This window comes from Corvus kubaryi, unplaced genomic scaffold (genome assembly GCF_017639235.1).
Source record: "Corvus kubaryi isolate FWS band 111438036 unplaced genomic scaffold, C.kubaryi_AGA036_p1.0 137, whole genome shotgun sequence".
In the NCBI taxonomy this organism is placed as follows: domain Eukaryota; kingdom Metazoa; phylum Chordata; class Aves; order Passeriformes; family Corvidae; genus Corvus; species Corvus kubaryi.
Window position 1 is genome coordinate 30,469,931 of NW_024580671.1, and position 23,582 is coordinate 30,493,512.

General features: G+C 42.6%; 1 protein-coding gene across 3 annotated transcripts in view; it reads right to left on the reverse strand.

Annotated features, from left to right (window-relative positions):
• The window catches only part of LHFPL3 (LHFPL tetraspan subfamily member 3), a 240,280-nt gene that overhangs the window by 29,231 nt on the left and 187,467 nt on the right, over positions 1-23,582 (reverse strand). The window contains exon 3 of one of the 3 annotated variants that reach the window (XM_042018391.1): positions 9,871-9,898. The exons of 1 other annotated variant lie outside the window; for it this stretch is intronic. In XM_042018391.1, the coding sequence (XP_041874325.1) occupies positions 9,882-9,898 (17 nt within the window). In that variant the 3' untranslated portion in view covers positions 9,871-9,881. Of the gene's footprint in view, positions 1-9,850; positions 9,899-23,582 lie in introns of all 3 variants that reach the window. One more of the 3 variants, XM_042018390.1, reaches the window with a different exon arrangement.

Below are 23,582 nucleotides of genomic sequence, written 5' to 3' on the forward strand. Positions count from 1 at the left end.
GGAATTTGGGAGCCCAATAGACATCACTGCGTGTAAGGGTCCTGGAAGTCTTTCTGCCGTGAATACATCCACTTGCTTTGTGAACCTTTTTAGCACATAAAATCCCAGAAGGGGAACTACAAGCAAGTAAAGTCCAGGTCACCCAGGACATGGCTGCCTGACTGTCCTGAACCTGCAGCCCACGACACTGTGTCATCCATTAAACCATCTTCCTCTCCTGAGGGTGAATAAGCACTGACCTCACTTCAAACTCCCAAGAGACAACATTCACCCAGTCAGTCATTAATTTTTCAAGTGGTGTGTGTGGCTTCAGGTTTAGAAGGGAGAAAAGGCTGCTCCCTCAATCTCAACAGCATTGTTTGCAGTGACCTTGTGCGTGCCCCATTCTAAAGCAGAGAAAGAGACTTTTTGAGAATTGTGGAAACAGTTTGCTGCACCTTCTGGTAGTATCACGGATGATGAGGAAAAATAGGAATGAGGGTCACCGACTAGCTGAGTAAATGGCCAAGTTACCTAATTGGGTTCCTCCAGACAGCTCCTATGCTTAGCAAGAAATGTAACTGTATTATTATATAATGGCACATAATTTATCAAATCCTGCCAAAGGAATATATGTTCCCTGTTTTTTAATTCTTCAGAGCAAAATACTATTTTTTTTCAACATGTTTCTATCAGACAATGGTTAAAAACGTATTTTGCTGACTGAGTTCCCTGTTCCTGAAAAGAGGCTGGATTAAATATTCAGGATGATTAAATATTCAGGATGTTAGAAAAACAGTGCCTAAACCACCAGGTAGGAGGAGGGCACTGTAGGATCCAGCACATCACTAGGATGAAGTATATTCAGCCAATTTGTGTGATTTTTTGTGTTTAATTTTCTACCTGAGAAGTGACATTGGCTATTTACTGCACTAATGTGAATCCCCAGGCCAGCAGAGGTGAATTGCTACCTGGTTTATAGGTTTTACAACGCAGTCTGAGCATTACCTGTGCTTTCCCTCACATGGGCAGCCTATAAATACTGCCTGATGCCTTTTGTACAACATGCTCATCAAAGGTTATGTGAAGCAGACAGTTTTTGTAGAGCTCAGTAAACTTTACCACTGTCAGTGACAGAGTTGCCTTTAAAGCCGATGAAAAGCTGTGCACAGTTACAAGGCTCTGGACCAAGATAATGGAAAAACATTTACTATTAGGGGCATGTAACCTACAAATTAATTAAATTCTAAGCATGTGAGTGGAGCATCATAATATTTTCTACAAGTTACAATTAATTAGTCATAGAATTACAAGGAATTCAGTTAAGTTATGACTTGCACATATTTTGCAACATTATTAAAAACCTATTACAACTGACTTGACAATCAGCTGCAGGGTATGATGTCCATTATGGGTGACTTTGGCCAAATGGATTTAGCTCTTTCAAGCCCTCTAATTTTGGATGCAATTTTTGCAGCATCTTCATCTTAAAAAACCCCACCAAACCAACAGAAAACCCACGCGAATATCCAGGCTCTAAAAACTTAAAAGTTTACGTCTAATGCAGGGCACCCAAAAATAGCCAGCTACCTGGAAAAGCACCCTGGTTTGCAGGCTTGAATGAATTACTCTTGTATATGCTTTCTTATATCATCAGTACCCCTTTTTTTGTTTATTAACTTTGATATATAATTGACAAGTCTATTTGTCACTCTACAGTGATATATTTAATCACAGCTAATTCTTGTTATTTAGAAATCTTTGTGGCATCTCTGATCTTTCTAATCTGTTATGAATGTCTTTAAGGAATATGAAAATGGATGTATTAATTACGAACTGCTTCAGAGGCGGCTCCTGTCAGGCAAATAATTTACTGTAAATCAGAGAGCTGAAATATCTGCTTGGATATGGTAAGTATTTTTAAGTCTCAGCCTGAGCACCATACACAAGGTAGAGGTGAATGATGGCAGGTAGTGTGCCCTGTGCTCGAGAGACTCTATTCAGACAGTATCTCATGGTCCTAGTGTCACATCCCTTTATTTTTCCACTGGGGAAGAAAAAAATAAATCCGGATGTAGACATATCCAGACACCTTCCCTATCCAAATCTCAATTATAGATTCCTTTCCAAAGGGAACTTTTCCTCAGTATAACTTTAATGTAATGCCAGGTCTTTCACAGGCATTTAAAATACTCTCCATTTGTAATAACACAATGGAGGCAGGAAATATGCAGCAGCTGTATCTGCTCCACAGAAAGGATGTTTTCAACTCAGGATGGGCTGTAGATCCCGTGCTACAAAAACAAGTGGCAGATGAAGACTGACTCTGGTTTATTTTGAGATAAGCTCAAGCAAGGCTAACTTGTGCAGGAGCATGGCATTGATTCCTCCTCCAGCTGCCCATACTGTGCTTGTGCAGAGGACTACAAGAGTACTATTGCTCGTGTCTCATTGAAGGCAACACCTCAACACCAGAGGCAGGAATTGTAGGTGGGAGATCAAAGGATGATTTGAAAATAGCACAGACAAGACTGATTTTCCGAGAATGTCTCAAACCTATGGAAAACTTGGAAACTGGTATGATTTGAATTTTGCTGTGGTGGCACTTGGGGAGGAGGTTTTGTGTTGCAGGAGGCTTGGGAGAAGGAGGCGCCATGAAGAGGAAAAGGAAATGAGTCATCTCAGAAGAAAGGAGGAGAAAAGCAGGAAAAGCCATAGAAGCAGTTTCATTTTGAGAAACTTCTGAGAGGTTGGACCACAAACCTGACAAAGAGGCTGAAGGTGAAGCAGTGAAAGAATTCAGAGTGGTTTGTTAAGGAATTGAAGCTAGGGATTGATTTTAGTTGTGACATTTTGAGGGAAGACAAGGTGAGCATCAAGAGAGCCAGAACAGAGAAGGTCTTGAAAACTGAGGATGAAGCTATTATGGCTCTACTTTGGGAACAAATAGTAATAGATAATTTTTTAATAGTAGGATGCTCTTGAGGGAATGTCAGCAGGATTAAATGACAGCATCAGTCTGGAGAGAAGAGAAAAGATGGTGATAATGTTGAAAATAGCACTGGGAGTGTGTGCTGCCTGGATACAGAAGCTAATAGGTTTACCAACTACAGTCAAACAGGGTAGGCATGTGAAGTAAGATAAGGGCTCAGCTGTAGCTAGAGCTTGGGCAGGGAGGTTCGACCAGATGACCCACTGTGGTCCCTCCCAATCTTACCCATTCTGTGATTCTGTGACTCTGATATTTAACCCAGTGCAGCCCCCCATGTACGTGTACTCTTAGAATCGCAGAACCATTAAGGTTGGAAAACACCCCTAAGATCATTGAGTCCAAGCATTAACACATTATTCCTGCTCTGTTCAGAGAAGCTGCCTGGGCAGCATTTGAGGATTTTAGATATTTGTTCTGAAAGTTTAGCAGGATGGAGGTGTACATGTGCAGAACCACCTGCTTAATTGTTCCAATCTGCATCGCACAGCGATCCCACGGGTGTGTGTCACACTCAGAGGTTGCAGTGTCTATGATCATGCCTGTATCCAGCATAACCACCCCCTTTCTCTGCTGTCCTAACAAGTGGCCCTTTTCCACATGCCCTAGCAGAAGCAAGTTTTACAAACTGAGGAGATTATGAGCTGGATATTGAACATACCACTAAACGTACATATCTATGCACATCTGATCTCAACAAGGGACCATCTGCCCCACTGTTTCTTGGAAAGTTTGGTGTGTTGTGTCCCTGAGTCAGGCACCTGAAGTCCCTCCTACAGGGATTATACGATATTCAGCTGGAGGTGAGCATGTTCCCCACAGAGATATGCTATTGATAGGAAGATGTAATGACTTGGATGAAATCATTACTCATCCTTCCAGTAAGTTGTGTCCTGATTTAGTAACATACTCCATTTGTAGATCATATTGTCTCCGGTGAGTATGCTTTAGAACAACAGTGCAAACAAATTAAACAAAGTTTTGATATGCTTCTATCAAAGATTTGTCCCTAGTGTCCTTTGATTTACTTCTTGAGATCTCCTCTGGCATGAACTGGATCGATGCAATATTTTCTCCCCCTCAAAGCTGATCTGAGCTCAACACCTCTGAGAATATACGAGCTCTGCCTTCAGAACTGGCTTCAGGCATTCTAGAGAATGACTGCCCTCCCCTTAATATATAATAGACTGAAGACAGCTCTATGTCTTCATTTCAGCGATATTGCTTTTTTTCTGCTTTTCCTTGGCATCCAGATAGTGGTGCTTTGGGTGTCCCAAGCCAGTGCCAAAATGAAAAAACACCTTTTTATTTTTGCTGGCTGACAAAAGGAGTTGCAAAGGTATATGCTCTCTTGGCCTTTCACCCCACTTGCCTCTCTAGTGAGGACCAAAATTAATGCCAGATCAGATTTGTCAGCAGGGGAATATCCTTGCATTTTGCAATGTTTGTAATTGTGCCACAGAGATTAAAGATAAGACTAACCTATTAATTGCCCTTTATACCACTTCAAGTCTGTTGAAGATGGGTTTCTAGAGCAAGAGATATATTTTTCAGTGCACATTTTGATAAAAACAGAAATCTGTAATGAGAAAAAACCTGGTTCCATGGGCAACAGTATAGAGTCTTTTTTGTCTCTAGTCTGAATTTCAGAGGATCATTTTCTGCTGAAAATGCTGTGATTGAGAAGATGAGTACTTGAGGTCTCATGGTGCTAGCATAATTGTCAATAGGACTACAAAAGGGGACTGTATTTTAAGAAACAAGAAAATTTTCTTACAGATGAGTATGTTGAATGACTGGGAAATCCAAAATAGCTGTTCACCAGGAAGATAGGTAAGGCAGTGTGCGCAAGAGCATCAGCCTGCTCTAGCTCAACTCATGTACAATAACTTGCCAGTTTAGTGTATTGCCAGGTTGTTAGAGGCTACTGGTCTGTCTGGGTTTCTGCCTGTTATATTCCTTGTGTGGTCTGGATGCAGAGAAGGGACATCCCACGCTGCCACTATGAAAAAAGCATACAATATACAGCAAATCCAACCCTTAATACTGGATAATTTCTGATCCTTTGGCTATGTTTGATGAGTAGTTCATCTACGGTTTCCAAGAACGGTGGTTCCCATGGTACTAACAGCATCCACCTGACACTGAATCTCTGTGGTGGGGCAGGATTTGGGGTTGCAGATACCAGCATAAGCCCAGCCAAATTGTCTTTCATAGCAACTACAGGAGATGAACCCTGGTCTTGCCTATGAACAACCCCATGATCTTTGTCCTGCTTCAGATCTTCATGGTCTATCTGGTGGCTGTTGGTCATAGGGAAATGTTGGCATTTTGGGGACACATGATGCAGAAAGGCTGGCCAGTCCTAATGAAGGATTAAAACTGTGCTCTGTTGAAGGCAGGAAGCTTGAGGTCTGCTGAGCTTTTCAATGTCTTTGATAAAGACCCTGCAATTTCCACACATCAGGAAGTTGGATAGTCTTTGGGCAAGAGAGGCATTGATATTCCACTGGGCAGACTTTGCTTTCCCAGCTGTCCCATGAGCTCTCAGGAGCAAGTTGGTCTGTGGCCCTCAGCCAGAAAAGCACTTAGATAAGAGCACACCTCTCAGTCCATGGATCATCCTGCTGAATTCATTAGGGCTGCTTATGCACTTCCAGGAAACAGTGTGCTTTGCTGGGCTCAGTCTCAAGTCCCCATTTGCGTAAAGCTCCTTCACATCCCTTGGAGCCATAATAATATGGTGGATGGGGTAGGGATGCTGCCCAGGAGTGCACTCCTTCCTTGAGTTATAACCACACTTCCAACAATGAATGAGTGAGTGTGCTTCTGCTCAAAGTTAAAAAGCACCATTCTTTTGGGTTGTGGGCAACATCAGCCTCAGGGAAGGGAAAGCTGTGCCTGCACACTATTCCAGTGATAAACACAGAGACTCCTGTTTACTCCCTGCATAATATGACTTTGAGCTCGAAGTTGGCAATGCTGGAGAGAATCAGCACACGGCTGATAACAACAGGTGGGGGCAGAGGAAGGAGTGGTGTGTTACCTTTTTTGTTACAGATGGCTCCCAGAGCCCCAGAGATAGCACTGCAACAGCAGTTTGAGCAAGGGACGGGTCAAATGGAACTGTCAGGACAGAAGACCCTGCAGAGATGACAGAGACTAGCATAAGTATCTAGCAGCAAAGGACAGCCAGGGATTAGGACATGAGACAAGAAATGTCCTGATGAAGGCATGCCCTAGCTCTGTGGTGCACAGAATATCTGAACACAGGGAACAGAGGCAACTCAACAGTAGGCAAGTGAGCCAGACAGTGACCGTTTCAGAGAGCACTGACTTTTGCTTAATGCTCTTGTGGGGCAGATGAAGCAGCAAGCAGTAGCAGAGTGGACATATTCAAGGCCACCCAGCATCAGTGTGAGGAGCTCTGTGCCTGCTTGGGAAGCACAGAGGGTGTCATGGTAACTGAGACTTCAGAGACAAGCCACCAGGGCAAGAAACCAGTATCCTAATCTGACATGGTCAAAAACGTATGTGGCTGAAGAGTGAATGAAATTGTAGGAGACCGTTTAGATCAATGATGGCATTCTGTGAGTAATTTTCTGAGGATTTAACCTTCATGTGGGGAATAAAACTGCACTGTAGGTCTTTAGAAAAACTATTCCTGTCATTTGCTTGGAATGATGTAACTGGCAAAGGTAACTGTGTTGCAGGATTTGGTGAAGGATGGAGGCTCTGAGGCTCAAGGAGGAAGGCAGATGAGACAAGAGGGCCTGTGGAGGAACACATGGAACCATGATCCAGGGGGCCACAATGGCCCTGTGGGTGCTGCTGGTGTTGGCTGAGTGTGTAACACTGGCCTGTTGTCATGCTAAGAGGCAGAAGCAGTGTGCAGTGCAGTTACACCCTTGTGTGTGTGTGCACAAGAGGGAGATGACGACATTCCGCAGTCTGCAGCAGTTCTTGAGGTCTGTCCACTCCTACCAGTGTATTTGTGTCCTGGTGTCAACTGTTTATATGTGCACACAGTTTAGAACCGTGATTACGTTTTTTGGCTGAGGCTTTTATCGTCATTAAAATAAGAGAATCATACTAAAACAGGCAGGAGGAAACTTCAGGAGGTCACGTGGACCACTTCTTGTCCCAAGGTAGGCTAATTGCACCAGAGTCACTTCTGATGGTGCTGAATAATATATCCCTAGGGCTTTACAACACTGGAAAGTCACAGCACCCTTAGGGAATTGTTTCCTCTGTTCGCTCTCCCCACAGCTGAAAAGGCTGTGGGAATGTTGTTCATCATATCTGATTTGAATATTTCTTTCTGGAATTCAAAACATGGTTGCAGGTGCTATTACCTGCATATGGGCACTGGAAACCAAAACCACTCTCATTTATGGACTGCTCCCTCACACTTATAAAATAAGAGAACTGCGTTGGAGACATCCTTGGCATAGAAGGAAATCAGTGGGGAAACCAAGCTTCTTCCAGCAGCGCTGGGCTTACACAGAAACCAGAGATGGCTGAGTAAGGACATCAGCATGAGAACCCCAGATTATACAAATGAATAGGCAGAAATGTTGCAGGACTTAGCAGCTCTCTGCCAGATACGGTAACTGAGAGACAGCTGGTTGCATCAAGCCTGTACTGGGGGTCAGAGAATTGAGAGGAGGGAGGTGGCAATCAAGGGGATTAGCCCAATTCAGGGAATCTGAATTTTGAACTAAGACTAGTTTAGGGGAAGAAAATGGGAGCAAAAATGCTTAATAGGGTACTTTGGGAAGATGGGCTATTTCACAAGACTCAAAGACGAAGTCAGGATCCTTAAGTGGTGCTAGAGACAGATCTGTGAGTTGTCTTCAATAAAAAATGGTCTGTGGACATCCATTCACCCAACAACTGTGAGTAGATATTGGCCATTGTTTTTTTGCTGTGCAGGATGAGAGGAGATGGGTCTTCTGGCAACAAGGGGAGGAGGTGGGAGGTTGTGGGGTGGCCCAGCTCTGTGTATGTTATTGCTCCAGCATCCCTGAGGAGACACATTTCTTGGGGAACCAAGCTGAAGAAGGAGCATTGTGACTTTTTGGCAGGTGTGAACAGAGATGCACAGCACTCCTGCCTCAGGGCCTCAGCTGAGTCTCAGAGCTCTGACTGCTGGCAGGAACTCACTGAGGAGAAGGAGGCAGGGAAAACACAACCCCTTATTGATTCTCTTTCTTTTCTGCAACCCATCCCCAGCACTAACCATATTTGAAAATACAGCTTCCAGGCTTCTTTTAAAATGGTTTAAAAAAAAAAATCTTAGCTCTAGAGAGAATTATTTTGCCAGCCTTATTTTTCCCTGGCTTTGAGTTTGCCATTGACGTTAATTAGGACTTCCTGAGCCTCGTTAGCCTGGTGTTTTCCTTTGTTACTGAGAACAGCGAAGGTGACCTTGTTCAGTAGGTGGATTTTCTCAGCTCTGACAGTCTAATCATTAATGTCTTAGGAACAGAGGTAGGGATCTTACACGGGAAACTTGAGAAGAGCTATAAAAACATCATGTAGACAGCTGGCAGTGTCAGCTGGCATAGCTCCAGTAATTCAAAAGTAGAAGTGTTTCTGATAAGTCATCTTGATCTCACACAACCCATGCTATTCAATAAGTATTTTTGTTGCATAATAAGAAAACAACAAATATCTATCTGTGTAAGCTCAGTTGCAAGTGGTTGAACTGGGTATACTGAGAATAATAACCAGCATTCAACAAGCTCCATTTTATTATCCAGGAGAGTGGACCAGTCAGTCACCAGAACACTGATCTCTGGTGATCTGGTTTTGAATGAAGGCTTACAGCATAACTAAAGTTATTTTGGTGGTTTCACTCTGCTCCCCACCTGTACAGTCATGAAACCGTAGAATCATTGACAGCTCTAAGTAGGAAGGGACTTCTGAAGGTCACGTATTCCAACTGCCTTCTCAAAGAAGATCCAAACAGAGCAGGTTACTCAGGGTCATGTCCAGTCAAGTTCTGAGGATCTCCAAGGATGGAGATGACACTATCTTGCTGGGCAACCTGGTCAATATTTGACCAGCCTTATGAAAAAAATAAAACCCACCAGCATGCTTAAAATATGAGTGAAAATCCTGTGAGAAAAGAAACTCAGGAAGGGAACAACTGAATTCTGCTTCTCCATACCAGGCAGCACCACAAGACTCATGTGGGTAAGTACATTTCAAGCTGCTGTGGTTGGTCTCACCTTCATAAGCTTTACATACACTAAGATTAAAAGAACTATATAAACACAGGAAAACATCATATTTGCCCATAGTAGTCTTTTTTTAACAGAGACTGTGAAAACAACATTCGTAATTCCAATGTGTCATCTGCCACATGAAGCAAGAGTTTGACAACAGAGGAGTCACAAAGCATTGGTGGTAGCAGAGCCGTCCTCATCAGCCAGCTGCACCAGGAGCAGGCTTGACTTCCAGAGAAGGCAAACCAGGAGTGGCTGCTTTCCCCTGGCAAGCACAGAAGGGTCGATTCTGCTCCTGACCCATTTGAACTGCACACTTCAGCATTTGTACCGTGGATTTCTAAACAGCCAGATCCAGTGGGGTCCTGATCCTAGCAGGTACTTCGGGAGGTCACTTAGGAACGACATACACAGCTTGCAGATTTGCCACTAGCAGCTGCCACAAGCTACCGAAAAAGGCAGAATATTTAGACTACACAAAACCAAAGCTAAGCTGGAATATAAATATCAAATGAAACGCTTACATGTTGCTGAACATGCTGCCTAACATCAGAAACACGAGACAACAGCAGAAAGCCATGCAACGCATTTTGGCAGAAGCACGCAAACATTTCACAGCTTGTCCCCTGGATGCCATGCTCACACTTACGTTAGTCTGTGTCATACTACCTTAACTTGTTTTAAGCATTTCCATCATCTGTGAGGTAGGGAGGGAAAAACAGAACAGTTAAGGTATAATCAAGTGAGATCTTGCACAATTTGTAAACAGTCTCATTATTGGCTGTAGTGTGCAGAGTGTGAATGGTTCAGGCTTCTGTCTCAACTTATCCAGGCAGGGAACTTTCTGAAAGCCAGATAAGTGATTCAATGGACTATTAAGGAGGTAGATGAAAACAACTGGGATTAACAGAGAAGGAAATAGTGACAGAATATAAATAAACACATAAACAGGTGAAGAAGTTTGGTGTTGGTAAGATGCATTTTTTTGCATGTCAGAATCAAAACACGCAGTAATATCTTTTGATCAGTGAGCAATTTTAAACACTATGTTAATCAGGCTACTTCAAAAATATTTGAATAAAAATGCAAAATTAAAACCCAAACACCTACAAATCATTACAATGAATTAGACCAAAGATAAAACTGTATCAGTTATCTCAATATGGACGGATCTGCAGAAGTGTTTCTTCTAGGTGAGAAATTACAGTGATAAAATAAAAATGATACATTAAGAGCTTGTTGATACATTGCTCTTAATTTTTGATTATACTTCCAGAATCACAGGTACCATTTGAAAGACCCAGCCTACCAAATCCTTTTATGCACAAACTTTCCTATTGGCTTAGAATTTAAGGTTAGACGTGCACTGTGCTTTTAATTATGCACCCACAGAAGCCTTCTCTGGTGCGATCTTGTGCCCATGCTACCTTGAGAAAGACCAGGGGAGCCTAACAGTACTTTGGCTCTCGAAGTATCTACAGTCATCTGTAATTACTCCTGTAATTTATTGTGAATTTACAGTACTTTGCACAGTGCATAAACCTTTCATGTCTGATAAGACAGATACTAAGTCATCTGAAAGCTAGAGGATTTGTATCAAGAAAAAAAGTATTTTTCACATCTACACATTACACTACTAAACAGCTAAAAATCCGTAACAAGATGGAGGAAACAATTATCTCCTGAGAGAGTGGCAGAGTAATCAATTGCCCTAAACTTCTGATATTCAAGGGAAGCCTAAAAGGAGATACTAAAATAGATAGAATTTGAGACGCTATTTCAAAACAGTAATTTCTTAACTAAGAACACAGACCAATGGTTCCACTATCACTTGAAAACTGTTTTGAAAAGAATTTAAGGACTTTACTGTGGGTTTAACATATAAATCAGAAAGAGCCAAACTACCACCAGAGCTGTATTTTCTAGCTGGGCCTAATGTAGAAGAACTGCAAAATACAGCAGAGAAATTACATACAGTAGCTGGAAATATCTAAATGCATTGATTATGTGATTGTCATGTCCCTGCTGAAAATAATCAATATATTGACTTTTCTGAAGATTCACAGTAGGCAGTAAGGAAAAAAAAAATCTGTGTATGTGTGTATGTACTATTTTTTGAAAAAAGAATTTGATTTCTGTCTTTCTTGGAAGCTGTGACTGTTTGTACACTGGTACTGGAGTGCCTTCATTGGCTTATCTCTACCATTATTTCAGCAATGAAAAATAGAACAAATAGAGATGCTAAAGGATGCACTGGATGAGTACTGAGATACAAAGCAAGGCAGCTGTCTCATTTATAATGCTGAGAAAAAATGAGGTAAAGTAGCTTATTAAGCAAGTAATAGTGATAAAATTTTCCTATATTCCTATTTTATTTTGATCCTTCTGCACTGTGAGAGCAAACGATCAGGAATTTGTAGCGATGTAATCATGCTTGGCTCCCTGCCTCCTCCGGCACATCCTGGTTAAGTGGAACTGATGCTGTTTTGTGCAGATTAGGTGGCAGCCATTACAATTCAGAAGCATTACACCAATTGGATACACTTGGGAAATATCCTTGGAAAACCAATTCTTCATTCAAGCAGTGAGGAAGGCTCCCACGCACCTCATGCTCTCCCTTTCCCCAGACACTTGAGCATTCCCTGGGATCACCCACGGATGTCCCTGCCTGCCCAGCCCTGCAGCGCACACAGTCTGTGTGGCCACCTAAGGACATGGGATGTGCAGTCCCTTCCCTTCCCTGGAATGCCATTGAGAAGACTCAGAGGAATTTGGGCACTTTTTCCTGTCCCAAGGGCCTTGGTTAAAGTTCACCATACCCATGGAGATGAAGGCTTGGTTATCACCCAGTTAACATAAAACATATGTAAGGAGAGTCCATCTCATGGCTCGTGTCCTGGGGGATCTGCACAGGTTTGTTGTCCTGGGCAACATCTCCTCTCCGCTGGAGCCTCTTCTGCCATCCTCTTAGTTAATTCAATGACTGTTTCCCCTCCACACATACATAAGTCTCATGTAGCCACAGTAGGAATTATTTCTGGCACTTAACTTGTTAATGAACAATGTTTTCCTTTGACTGGAGGTAAAACTTTTGTCCTTCCTTGAGTTCCTCCTTGGCATCTTTCATTGAGGGATGTCCCTTTCACTTAGCCTTTCTTTCTGCATCAGTCTGTACCTCAAAATACACACACAATATAGGTTTCTAAGCAGTTTAAGAATATATAGCACGTCTGTCTCCTGAGCAAGTCCAGCCATGGGAATGACCCAGCTCCTGGTGGTGAACTGCAAAGACTGATCCCCTGTCTTTTCTCTGCTAAACCATGATGATGCATGTGAGATACTGGCAGGCTTTGTGGCCATCTGGGGATGTGCCCACATCCTTGTTTCAGCTGGGATTGGGAGAATGTTTCTGAAGTGAATTTCCCAGTTACTGTGCTTGTTCCAGCTGCTAATGGGCAACTGCGGGGCCAAGCAGGAGCTTGGCTGGAATAACATCATCTCCCCACCGTGCCACTGGCACGGATTCCGGGCCCCCAGCACAAGCTGTTTCCTCCTGCAGTGCTGCTCCTATTGCTAATGTAGACGTTGCCTGACTGAATCCTGCTGACTTGATTGATTCTATTTAAATCAATGTGATTGTTTGTATGAACAAAGTTGATAGAACTGGTCCTAAGTGGCATTTACTCCACCATGCTATTTGGCATATAAATCAACTGTTTGGGGCAGTGGTAACTGTTTTGTTACCACTGTGACTTTTAGGGAAATCTGTTAAAGAAAATAAAGAAAGTTGATATTTGCAGAGAAATAACTGATACTAGCATTTGACTGGTCTTATTTAGATACATAGAGCAGACTTGCTCTGGAGGTAGTTTAAAGAGATTTTTCTGTCTTTTGGGATCCTCGAAATAATCAAGTTCATTATAATGCCTTTCTTCCAAAATATCATATACATTGATGAATTATGCATTTGGTTACATAGTTTTAAATCTGAATAGGGCTGTTTGTACCCAGTAATAAAGTATTCTTTCAGCTTTTTTTAATGGTTACAGTAAAATTCTGCATGATGTATATCGCAAGTAGTAATTTTCAGCTACAAATATTGATGACATCTTGCCTATGGTAATGAACAGGTTTTAATATTACAGTAAAGCATGTTCTTTCTTCTTAATTAGTCTCCATTGATTAAACACTCAGATTATTTACAAAAAGCCGAACACAATGGAAAGGAAGAATAACTAATGCAATGGCTGTATTCCCAGGGTCACATGCAATTCATCTTTACTAAGGTAGCTGAGCCTCTATAGTCGCAAGGCGTTTATGAAATAATAGGGAGAAAGCTTTAGGTTAAGCATATTTAGTGTAAAAAATATCTTTTAAATTTGTTTCTTAAGATGAAATTCTCCTATTCTTGAGGGAAAATTAAAGTGCTCGATGAGTTAAAGCCACAGACATCTTGCAGTAAGATATAAGAAGCCTTGTCAGATCACTAACAGAAACAATCTTTATGATGCTGAGATTTTGTAGCTTATAATTAAACATCACTGTCCAGCCTCTGTAACCTGTATCATCATCACATGCCATATTTTATACATCGCAGCAATTAGTGAAGCATACTGGGCACATTTAGAAGGTGGCTTTCTGTCAGGAGCTGATGATGTAGTGACTCAGCAAGGCATCAGAAAGCTTTGCTTGTGCTAAGGCTTTGTGCACCTCTGGGGGAGCTGGACCTGCCAGACTAATACAAGGGGCTATTTTTGTAACATCCAAAAAGTTTCTGCTGTACATCAAAGTGCACTAGCTGCTTATTTTAGGTGACAGCAACTCTTACACTTGTCTTGAACAATACAGTCTTTAGCACTTTTTTGGTATGTACTTCTCCAAAAAGAAAATTTCCTATGAAACATTTCATCGAAGAAGGGCTTCCAATTTGAGATCATCAGAGACATTTTCATCCTGTGCTTCAAACGTTCCAGTAAATTAACAGCCCACGTACCAAAGGTAAGAGGAAGTCATGGCATATTGGGGAGTACTCTGAGCATGTAATTTGGGACAACATGAACATCTGGATTTGTGCCCTGCTCTTGAGCTGAGCCAGGATTTGGCCCCAGGCAGCACCAAGAGCCTCTTGAAAAGGGGCTCCTCCAGTTGGTCTGGCTGTCTAATTACTGTCTTAATTTTTTTCTCCCATCAACCAAAATCTCACCCTCCTTCCCAGACGCTCACTTGTTTCCATTCTTGAAATGAACTTGCCTGAAAGCTGCTCTTTTCCCACATTCATAGCATTCCACAAACAGATGGGCTGTGAGTTACCTTCACTGGGCTGCTCTTAAATCTGCCCGTGGTGTTTGGAGAATTAGTCTGAGCATTTTGCCCTGACTCGTGTCTCTTCCCTTGTGCCTGACCTAATAGGATCCTTAAAAAAGTGTGAAGCAATGGAAGATGTGAGGTCACAGATGTGTCCCCAAGATCAGAATCAAGAACTTCAAGCAAGTTCTAGAGAGATGATGGAAATTACCTCTGAAACCAGGTAATTTCACGAAAGATGTCCTTGCTTAACACTTGGCTTTCACAATGTGCCCTTTTTTTGTGTAAATCTCAGAAGGGTATTGTCAAAGAGGTTGCTGTTACAAACTCTAATGGCACAGTGAAGTGACTTGGAAAAGGTGACACCAGAGTCAACAAAGGCACTGAAATTGGAGTGACCTTTTCTGTGTCATGGCCTGACTCAGCTCTCCTTGCTCCCACTACTCCAATACCACTGCAGCTGCCTTCCCTGCTCCTTTTCGCTGTTGCTTTTTCATGGTCCCCTCCCAGCTGCCCATCCCTGCTCACCAAAGCACTCACCAAAGTCCCTTAGTTGGCGTGTGCTCCCAGGTCTTGCTTGGCAAAATGTAGCTACATTTGCACTTTTCTAAATGGGGATGGATTACTTGTGTGCTTAAAAGCTTTGCTGGATGGAGACCTGGACTCTAGAGCCAGACCCACCTTCATTGCTGGAGCCTGCAAGGAGGAGGAGAAGACATTTTTCTCCTTCTCACATGCTGACCAGGAAAGGGGTGAGCAAGAGAAGTAGAGAACCCTGACTTGGTTTCTGCAGTGCACTGCTGTCAGCAAAGCACTGGGCAATGAGGCTCTGAGAACCTGCCCAGAACCCAGAGCATCCTGGGGAGAGCTAATAGCAAGGCTGAGCTGAGAAGTAGTTCTGTCATATTTTTTAACAAAAACATTTGGAGAAAAGTTTTCCTCATTGACTTTTGAGAAAAGAAACACCTAAAAACCCAACAACAAATTTTATGCAGGCAGCTATTAATAGTAGTGTAAATATTAGTTTTATACTAGAAGAACTAGTAGTTATATTAATACTTGCCCATATAAAAAGCATTTTGGGGTTTTTAGTAGGAACAGGGTATTAGTAATAAAAATATATATTTTCATTTCAGTAGCTTTTTGTGTGCAAAACATGTCAATGATTGTATCTAAGTCACACAACGCAGGGGTGCTGGAACCTCATTTACCTAAGCTGTTTAAAAGCATCCTGTTGTGCCTATTATTGTAAAAACACAGCATTTAACACCCTATTGAAAATAAAAACTATTTTTCTTATGTGTTTTCCCAACTGAAGCTTATTTCCACTATTTTCTTGGAGAAGCAACAAAGTTTGGGCTTAATCTTCTCAATTGCACCTTCAGTATTCATCCCTTTATGTTATTACCATCAATGCATGATTTTTAAAAGCCCATTCCTGAAGTTATTTCACCTATCAAAAGGTTTGGGTTTGCTTCTGAGGTGTATGTCTTATATAGTAAACTTTCCTGTAGTATAAAGGACAAAGATTTCTTTGCTGAACCACTACAGTCAACAGGAATTTCAATATCCTATATCCATAGCAGTTAGGTGAGGTCTCTTTTAGTTTCTTTCCCTTTTGGGTTGCTGCTTTTGTTTTGGGTCTCCCTAGACTCTCAGCATGGCAGCGTGAGCTGAAGGTTCTCACCACGGCTGCTATAAGAATCATTGATTTTTTTGTTCAGTAGCAGAAACTGAAAAAAAAGGATTTCTGTCAACCTTTTGAAATGCAATTCTGAAAAAATTAATTTCAGATCAGCAAAATACATGATTTGAGGGACATGGTATAAAAGTAGAGGAAAAAAGCCTGGCATCACAAAGTGGAAGAACAAGGTATGGCAGCTATTCTTCCCTGGCCTGGTGTTCAAAGGAAGACGTTCACTGAGGTCAAAACCCACTCTGCTACACGCAGAGATTTGAGCCAAAGCCCTTCTTTTACTAGAGATTTCTCTAGCTCCAGTCAGAGGTCACCTGAAATAAGATGTTCTCCAGCTCTCCTGTTGTGACTATTTTACTTTTCATTGCAACTGTACAAATGCTCAGCAGTTGAGCAGAGCAGAGCATGTATTTGAGTGAGTTTTGTGCCTGGTACAACCTTTGGTTGAGACACATCATCAGGTTTTAGCTTGGTGGCAAAGGCCAGTGAAGCCATTTACATCGAATTAGATCACACTGAAAGAACAGGTTTCAGACACATTCCCAAGAACTTCCTGTCAATATGATGGATGAGCAGCAGCTGCCCTGGAGGAGGGGAGTGGGGGCTCCTGTCTCCCAGGCAAGGGAGGGCTGGAGCCACTATTGCTGAATTTGACACAAGTTCATAAAGAATTATTATGATCCAAAATTGCATTTTTTAATTAATAAAAGAATGAAAAATGCTGTTTCCAAATGCTGCTCACCCCTTCTGAGCATGAATCATGAACATTGAGAATCCCACTTTTTGTGATAGCCCATGCAGCCCATATGATGTCTACCTGTGCACATAGGAGGGCTGCTGGTTAATCCTTGTGAATCATTCAGCTCAAGGAATGTGGTGGTCAAGACAATAACTTCCTTCAATTTCCTGGTCTCTCTGTCAAACAGCCCTAACCTGAAGGATCTTCACATTGGTGTTACCTTACTAATCCCACTGGTTTAGATTTGAAAGTCCCAAGGCAGTATGGCAGTTCTCTTGTACATATTATTATTTTCGTATCTAAATCTTCTTTAAATATTGGGCAGACTCTCTTTTCATAGCTGAGTAGTTATTTCAGTAAGTGTGGCAGTTGATTTACAGTTAGTACTGTGTGCACTTTCTGTAGTGAAGCATAAAATTGAAAGGCTTATGTCAAATTCATTCATACACGGACACGCTCAAGAACAAATTAATTTTAAAGCACTCACAGGGTATATAATGTTTCTATGTAATGCTTTACAAATCTATAAAGTAATTTATAACATAAAGCCTACTTTAGAAGAGAGCTGTAGTAGAACAGATAGCAGAGTGATTTCAATCTAAAATATCCCAGTGCTACATTCCTCCAGATATCTGCAATTCAGATCTGATAGGAACCATGAGTAATCAGTTTCTAAAGCAAAATTATTATACAAGGAAAGACTCTTAGTGCAATGTCCTCTTGCAAAACCAGGCTATTCTAGGACAAATTAAGTTTTCTAACCATCAGTATGCAGCACACTTGATAAGGTGTCAGATTCAGATCTCAAACTAGTATGAACTGGAAATCACAGCCATGAAGGATCAAGATAAACTCTTAAAGATGCATATTGGATAAATCTCATGTGTAACTGTAATACCAGGGCCCTTGTAATTAACGCCAAGGGCATTTTCACCCCGTGAGAACAGATGCCTTCAAGCTGACACTACTGTTGTTGTCCTTCTCTTCTGGATGGCACAGACCATGGAGGGTACCTCTGCACAGGGTAAGTGTCTTCCCTGTGCCATTCGAGCACAGGTTCTTTGAACGTCCTTCCAGTGTTTTGTATTTTGGAGAACCTCCAGCTTCTTTCTGCTTTCTCTGGAAGAAGGAGCTGCCAGCACTGTTCAGCATCAGCCTCTTGCTGCATAGGACCAAGGGAACCAGAAACCAAGAGAGGAGCACCTGTCTCTGACCACAGCCAAGCTTCTTCTCTGCTTTATCATGCCTGTAAATTCCCCCACACTGAGGACTTATCATTAGCAAATGTGGTAGGCAATCATCAGAAACATTCAAAGACAAGCAGTCACCCAAATTCAACCCTGATGTGAGCAGCTACAGCTGTGCCCAAATTGCTGGCACAACAGCCTGGCATGGACAGGAATGAGTGCTGAGTCTAAGGAGTTGGCACAAGCCAGCTGGTGTGACACAGCTACTCCAGCTCCCTCCCCACATTTTTTTCCAGGGGCATTCCTGCTCTCTGCAAGCAGCCACTTAATACACTAACAGCTCAAGGAGTAAAATATACAGCAATGGCTGTGAACTGCTGCCGAGCTCCTCTTCCCACTATTCATCCCACTTGGCATGTGTGTTGCACCTGGGTAGCTAACTCTGTAATTTGGACACAAGTAGTGTGTTCCCTCATCTCCTCAGGAGAAACAGAGATATAATCAGAATTTAGAGTAGCTTCTAAAAGGTGCATATTTCAAAGGTGAAATTGCAACATAAAGCATTCAGAGAAACTATAACCCAAGTACCACCTGTGTGCAGAAGGGAGAAGGAAAATATCATTCTTTGTAACAGCCAGTGGAGGCAGACAAAAGAGTCTAACTCAAAGCAGCTGTATCTACTCCTTGCATCAGAGAGAGGAAGCCCTGGTTGCAGTCCCCTCATGCAGTGAACTTTGAGATATTTATAAAAAGTGGAACAGCTTCCACAGTGCAGGGCAAAAAAGGTCACCCCAGCACAGCTGGGCTGGTAACCAGCCAGTACAGCACAGCCACAGCAATGTGGCTTATGGGGCAATGGGATCATCCTTCAACACAGCCACGCAGGCCGGGGGTCAGCACGGAGCTGGGTGGGGCGATGCTCACACAGGAGGAAGAGCTGAGCTGTGTCCTTGTCTTCTCCTAAATGCTGGGACCCTGTTTCTCAAAAATACCTAATGACATTGGGTGCATTAAACATCTCAGCACAGGAATTGGTTTTGTTGGACATTCTCTTTCTGAAAGTCAGTTCAAACTGGGTCCCCCAAAAGTCCTTTGGAAAAGGAGACTGCTAGTCTCCTGTACCACATTCCTCCTCACAGCCGCTACATTGCCAACACATGTGGAGGAATAAAAGACCTTATTGCAGCAGGAAAGGCTGAAAAAGGAAGAACTATTAGTCTGAAATTCTGCTATGAAAGAGGAAGATTTCAAAGGAACCTGAAGAAAACTTGCATCCAGCTCAGTGGCAATGCCTTAGGTGTAGACTTCACCTACTTTGCAGCAAGCCGGTTAGTTCTGCAACCTTACCTTTTGCTTTAAACAAAGGGACTCCTAAAATTTGCTTTATCATCAGAAGGCAATGGCTGACAGCCAGGAAGCACAAGAGCAGTGGGGTGCTGGAGGAGCCCTCCCCCAGCCCCACGACAGCCACTGCCCCCAATGCAGCAGGGAGGCAGCTGCACGAGTGCCGGGCTGGGGGCTGTGCCATCTGCCGAGTGCTTTGCACACTCCTGTTTTCAGTCACTAATAAATATCCCCGATGTTAATAATTTGCACTGGAATGTTCTGTGACTTCTTTATGCCTCAGGTTGCACTTTTTTCTTTAAAGTTTCAGCATGGCAGTTCAGCAGTTTTTGAGAACCTGTATCGTTGCCTAAGGAGTTCCTGACTCCAAGAGGAGACAATATTCATCAGCTTTCCTGTGGCTGTCACAATAGTACTGAAATATTAAATAAATGGTATTTGCTTTGAGTTTTTTTAAATTTTGATTGTGAAAATCATTCATAAAATTCTTGACAATGAGATGTCAGTGTAGACCTATCCCACCATTGCTGTGCAGGTGCAGAGTGCTCCGGAATGTTGGATTCACAAGGTGGTGGTAGTGTGAAGCCACGGTGCTGTAGCACCCACCTTTCAGCGATCTAGCCCTCCTAAAGCAGTCACAAAGCAGGATGTATATAGGGAGCTTGCAGCTCGAGGAGAGAGATGGGTTCCTAAGCTTGGGATCCAGGAAAGCCAATACAATGCAGAAAGACTGTCTTAGAAAATGCAAAGGCCAGGATGCATTTGAAATGAAAGCCTGCTGAGCTCTGCATAGAACACAGAGGACATGCTCAGGTTTTCCTGGTTGGTGGAGAGCTTCTTCTACTTGAGAGCATTTCTATGGACCCCTGCTGTTTCCTAGCCTTGTATTCCAGGCAGACAGTTATTGTCTGTCCTCCCTTCTACTGTATTAAATCTTTCCAGGTGGCTGTCACTATGAAAAGTCTGCTGGGACTGCCCTGGACACCTCTGCAGTGCCAGGAGGGGATGAAGTCTTGATCTCTGTCTGTGGTGGATACTCATTCCTGGCCAAGATTGTCTCCTTTGATGATGTGCTGTGTAAGATTTTGGGTAGGAGGGAACACTCCATGGAGATCACCAAGTCTCCTGTCCAGGCCTAAATAAAAATCTCCTACAGATAGGTCCTCTGACTGTGTGGACAAGGGAATTATTGAGTAAATGTTTGTATAAATGCCAGAAAAATGCTGATTAACAAATTACATTTGTTTCTCTCAAACACAGCCATCACTTTCTCAATGAATTGACGTGAAAGGGTTTCTCTCTTGAACTGGCTTTTTAATTGTGCTGCTGAGGAGGCAGGTAGGGTGCCAGGGTAAATAAGCACTTGCAGGGCTCTCTGAGATTATGGCTGGAGATTGCCTCCAGCTGCCAAATGAACACAGTGAGAGTGAAGCTCGCAGTGTAGACAAACGTTCTGCTACTGCCCCAGATTTCAAGTTAGCTTGTATAAAGTGTGGACTTATGCAATATATGTGCAATATAAAAGACTTTCTAAGGTGTTTGACTTGATATTCCAGGGCATAACATTAGCATTATGTAGGTTTAATAAAGCACATAGGAAACAAAAATGAAGAACTGCTTTCCCTGAGCACCATTTGGCAATAAGCCATCATCATTTAACAAGGGGGTTCCTAGTAGGGATGTATAGAGACTAAATGTTCCTAGACCTAAAACTGCTCATCAGCAGTGCAGCTGCTACATTGCATCATGGCTGATAAAATCTGCAGCTTGCACAAGAATCGATGTTATGTTTAAAAGATGAAGAGAAGGCAGTGATATGAGACCTGTTGCTTGGTCAGACAAATCCGCTGTTTTTAAGCCAAATAGAGAGTTAAACTCCACAGAAAAAGAAATAGTAGCAGCTCCAGTTAAGTGCTGTTTTTTCTCTAAAGGATTTAGAGGCCAAACAAGAAGACAAAAACTCAAGTCCTCTAATAACTCAGAAGGCTAATGAGACCTTGACTGGCTAAACAGGGGATGCTGGGATGGAGGCAGGAGCCAAGACTAACAGTGCTATCTGCGGTCTTAGTATCCACTGAGGAGGCTGAAAAACTGGGAAAGAGGCAGAGAAGAACTCCCAAAGTGGGCCAAAGACTACAGAAAGCACCTAATGGGGAGACAGAGGTTTGGAAAGCACTGTCTGTCTAGTTTATCACAAAGATTGGAAAGTCTTGATTACAGAGAATAACTCTTCACAGAGACAAATGAGCTCTTTATTTTGGTGGAAAAGGATGAATGGTTAAAAGGTGAAGCCAAATATATCTGGAGTGGAAGTTAGGCAAAACATGTTAATAGTGAGGGTTTTAAACAAGCAGCTGAGGTAAGATAAGGAGTCTGCAGTGCTTGATGAAGATGTCTCAATGCTTTTCTGAGACAATTTTCTTGCATACATGCTACGTTTCAGTCCATCCCAATAAGGGCACAAATGGGTGATATTTTAAGAGTGGTGATAAAATCTAGTTGTCTTCTCCAGCTTCAAGCTCTAGGACCCTGTATGAGCCATCTGGAGGCACACAGAGGTGTACATGCTAGCTGAGGGTCTTGCAGGGAGAAGAGGCCCCTCCTTGCTCTTTCTCTCTTTCCACCAGGATAGTCATGTCAGGAGCCAGCACTGGCATTCAGTCCTAAAGCCTGGTTTGCTGCGCTTCCAAAATGCCTTGCTTGTCTGTCCTCATTGAAACTGTTCTCAGAGCAGAGGGCACAGCAGGACATTGCAGGGGTGACCACATTGGCTCCCACCTGTCCCGGGCAGAATGGGCAGCTTGGGGCACTGAGCCAGGCTGACACAACTCCAGCGGGCGCTGCCTTCCTCTGGGGAATCATTCAAGAGAACAACCTGTGTTCTCATCCTGAGAGAGCTTTCTACCCAAGACTCAAAACTTTCTCTTCACTAAAATATGTATCCTCACTCTGTTTTCTCTCTCTCTTCATCTTCCAGGGATAAACAATTATTTTTTTCCTCAGTGGAGCACCAACATCCTTCAAAATGCCGATTAGAGAGCTTCACCCTCACTTAGCTGGTGAGTTCAGCTGTGCAGGCTGTGGGTGTCAGTCCTGCACCCTGGACTAGAACTTCTGTGTTGTGGCTCTGCCTTTGCATCCAGCAAATGGTTCCCAGTATATTTAGAATATTCAGTCTATGGCGGGATTGAACGCAACAGGCCTAAAAGGGTCAAAATAAGGTGGGTATGATGTCACCTGTAGCAAAACAATAATTCCTACCTTCTTTGAAGCTGATTGTAGCTGCTTTTTATTCCCTTAAGTTGTCAGTCTCATGGCAAGAAGCTGGCAAAAATTAACTCACACGCTTGGCTTTGCAACAGGAAGGTGAGTGTGTCATGCAATGATGTTCCGGGCTTTTATCAATTTATCTATGACAAAATGCCTCTCTTTAGAGAGAGGCGATCTAGGCTGGAAAAAAAAAGAGAATGCTGACATTCTATCCTGGTATTTCTAGAGTTTTTAAGCATGGAGAGTCCTTTACTCAGCGTTTAAAGAAATTGTCAAATCTTCATATACTTACTATGGAACAGCGAAAGTCTGAACAGTGGTAGCAGTGGTGGAGCAGCCCTGGGAGACAAAAGATATGTGGACTGAGCCTGAACTTGCAGTGCTTTCTGTTAACCCAGATCCCGTGTCTGAGACCCTAGAGTATTCAGTCCTTAGAGGGAGTAACTTTCCTCCAGCACCTGAATGGTTCCCAAAGAGTAATCTCCGCTGACAAGCAGCAGATCATGGATGCTCAGCAGGCAATTGACTGGTCTCATGATGATGCAGTAAGAAATTTAAGATCCTGCTCTTCTCCCAGGCCATTCTCATTCCATCAGGACTCCACACATATTTTCTTCCTATGACTTTCCAGGGAAAGGAGCTGCTGTAGCAGTTGAGTTACAAGGGACAAAGCTGTTTCTTGAGAAATATAACTCCTCAATGTGTGGTTAAGCACAGAAATATTTCCTGATTTATTTATTTGTTTGTTTGTTTTTAAGAATGTAGAGAGGGGTAATAAATGGTAAAACTAATGTGTCAGTGAAGTGTTTTCAAAAGGATGTAGAATGAGTTATTTGATGGA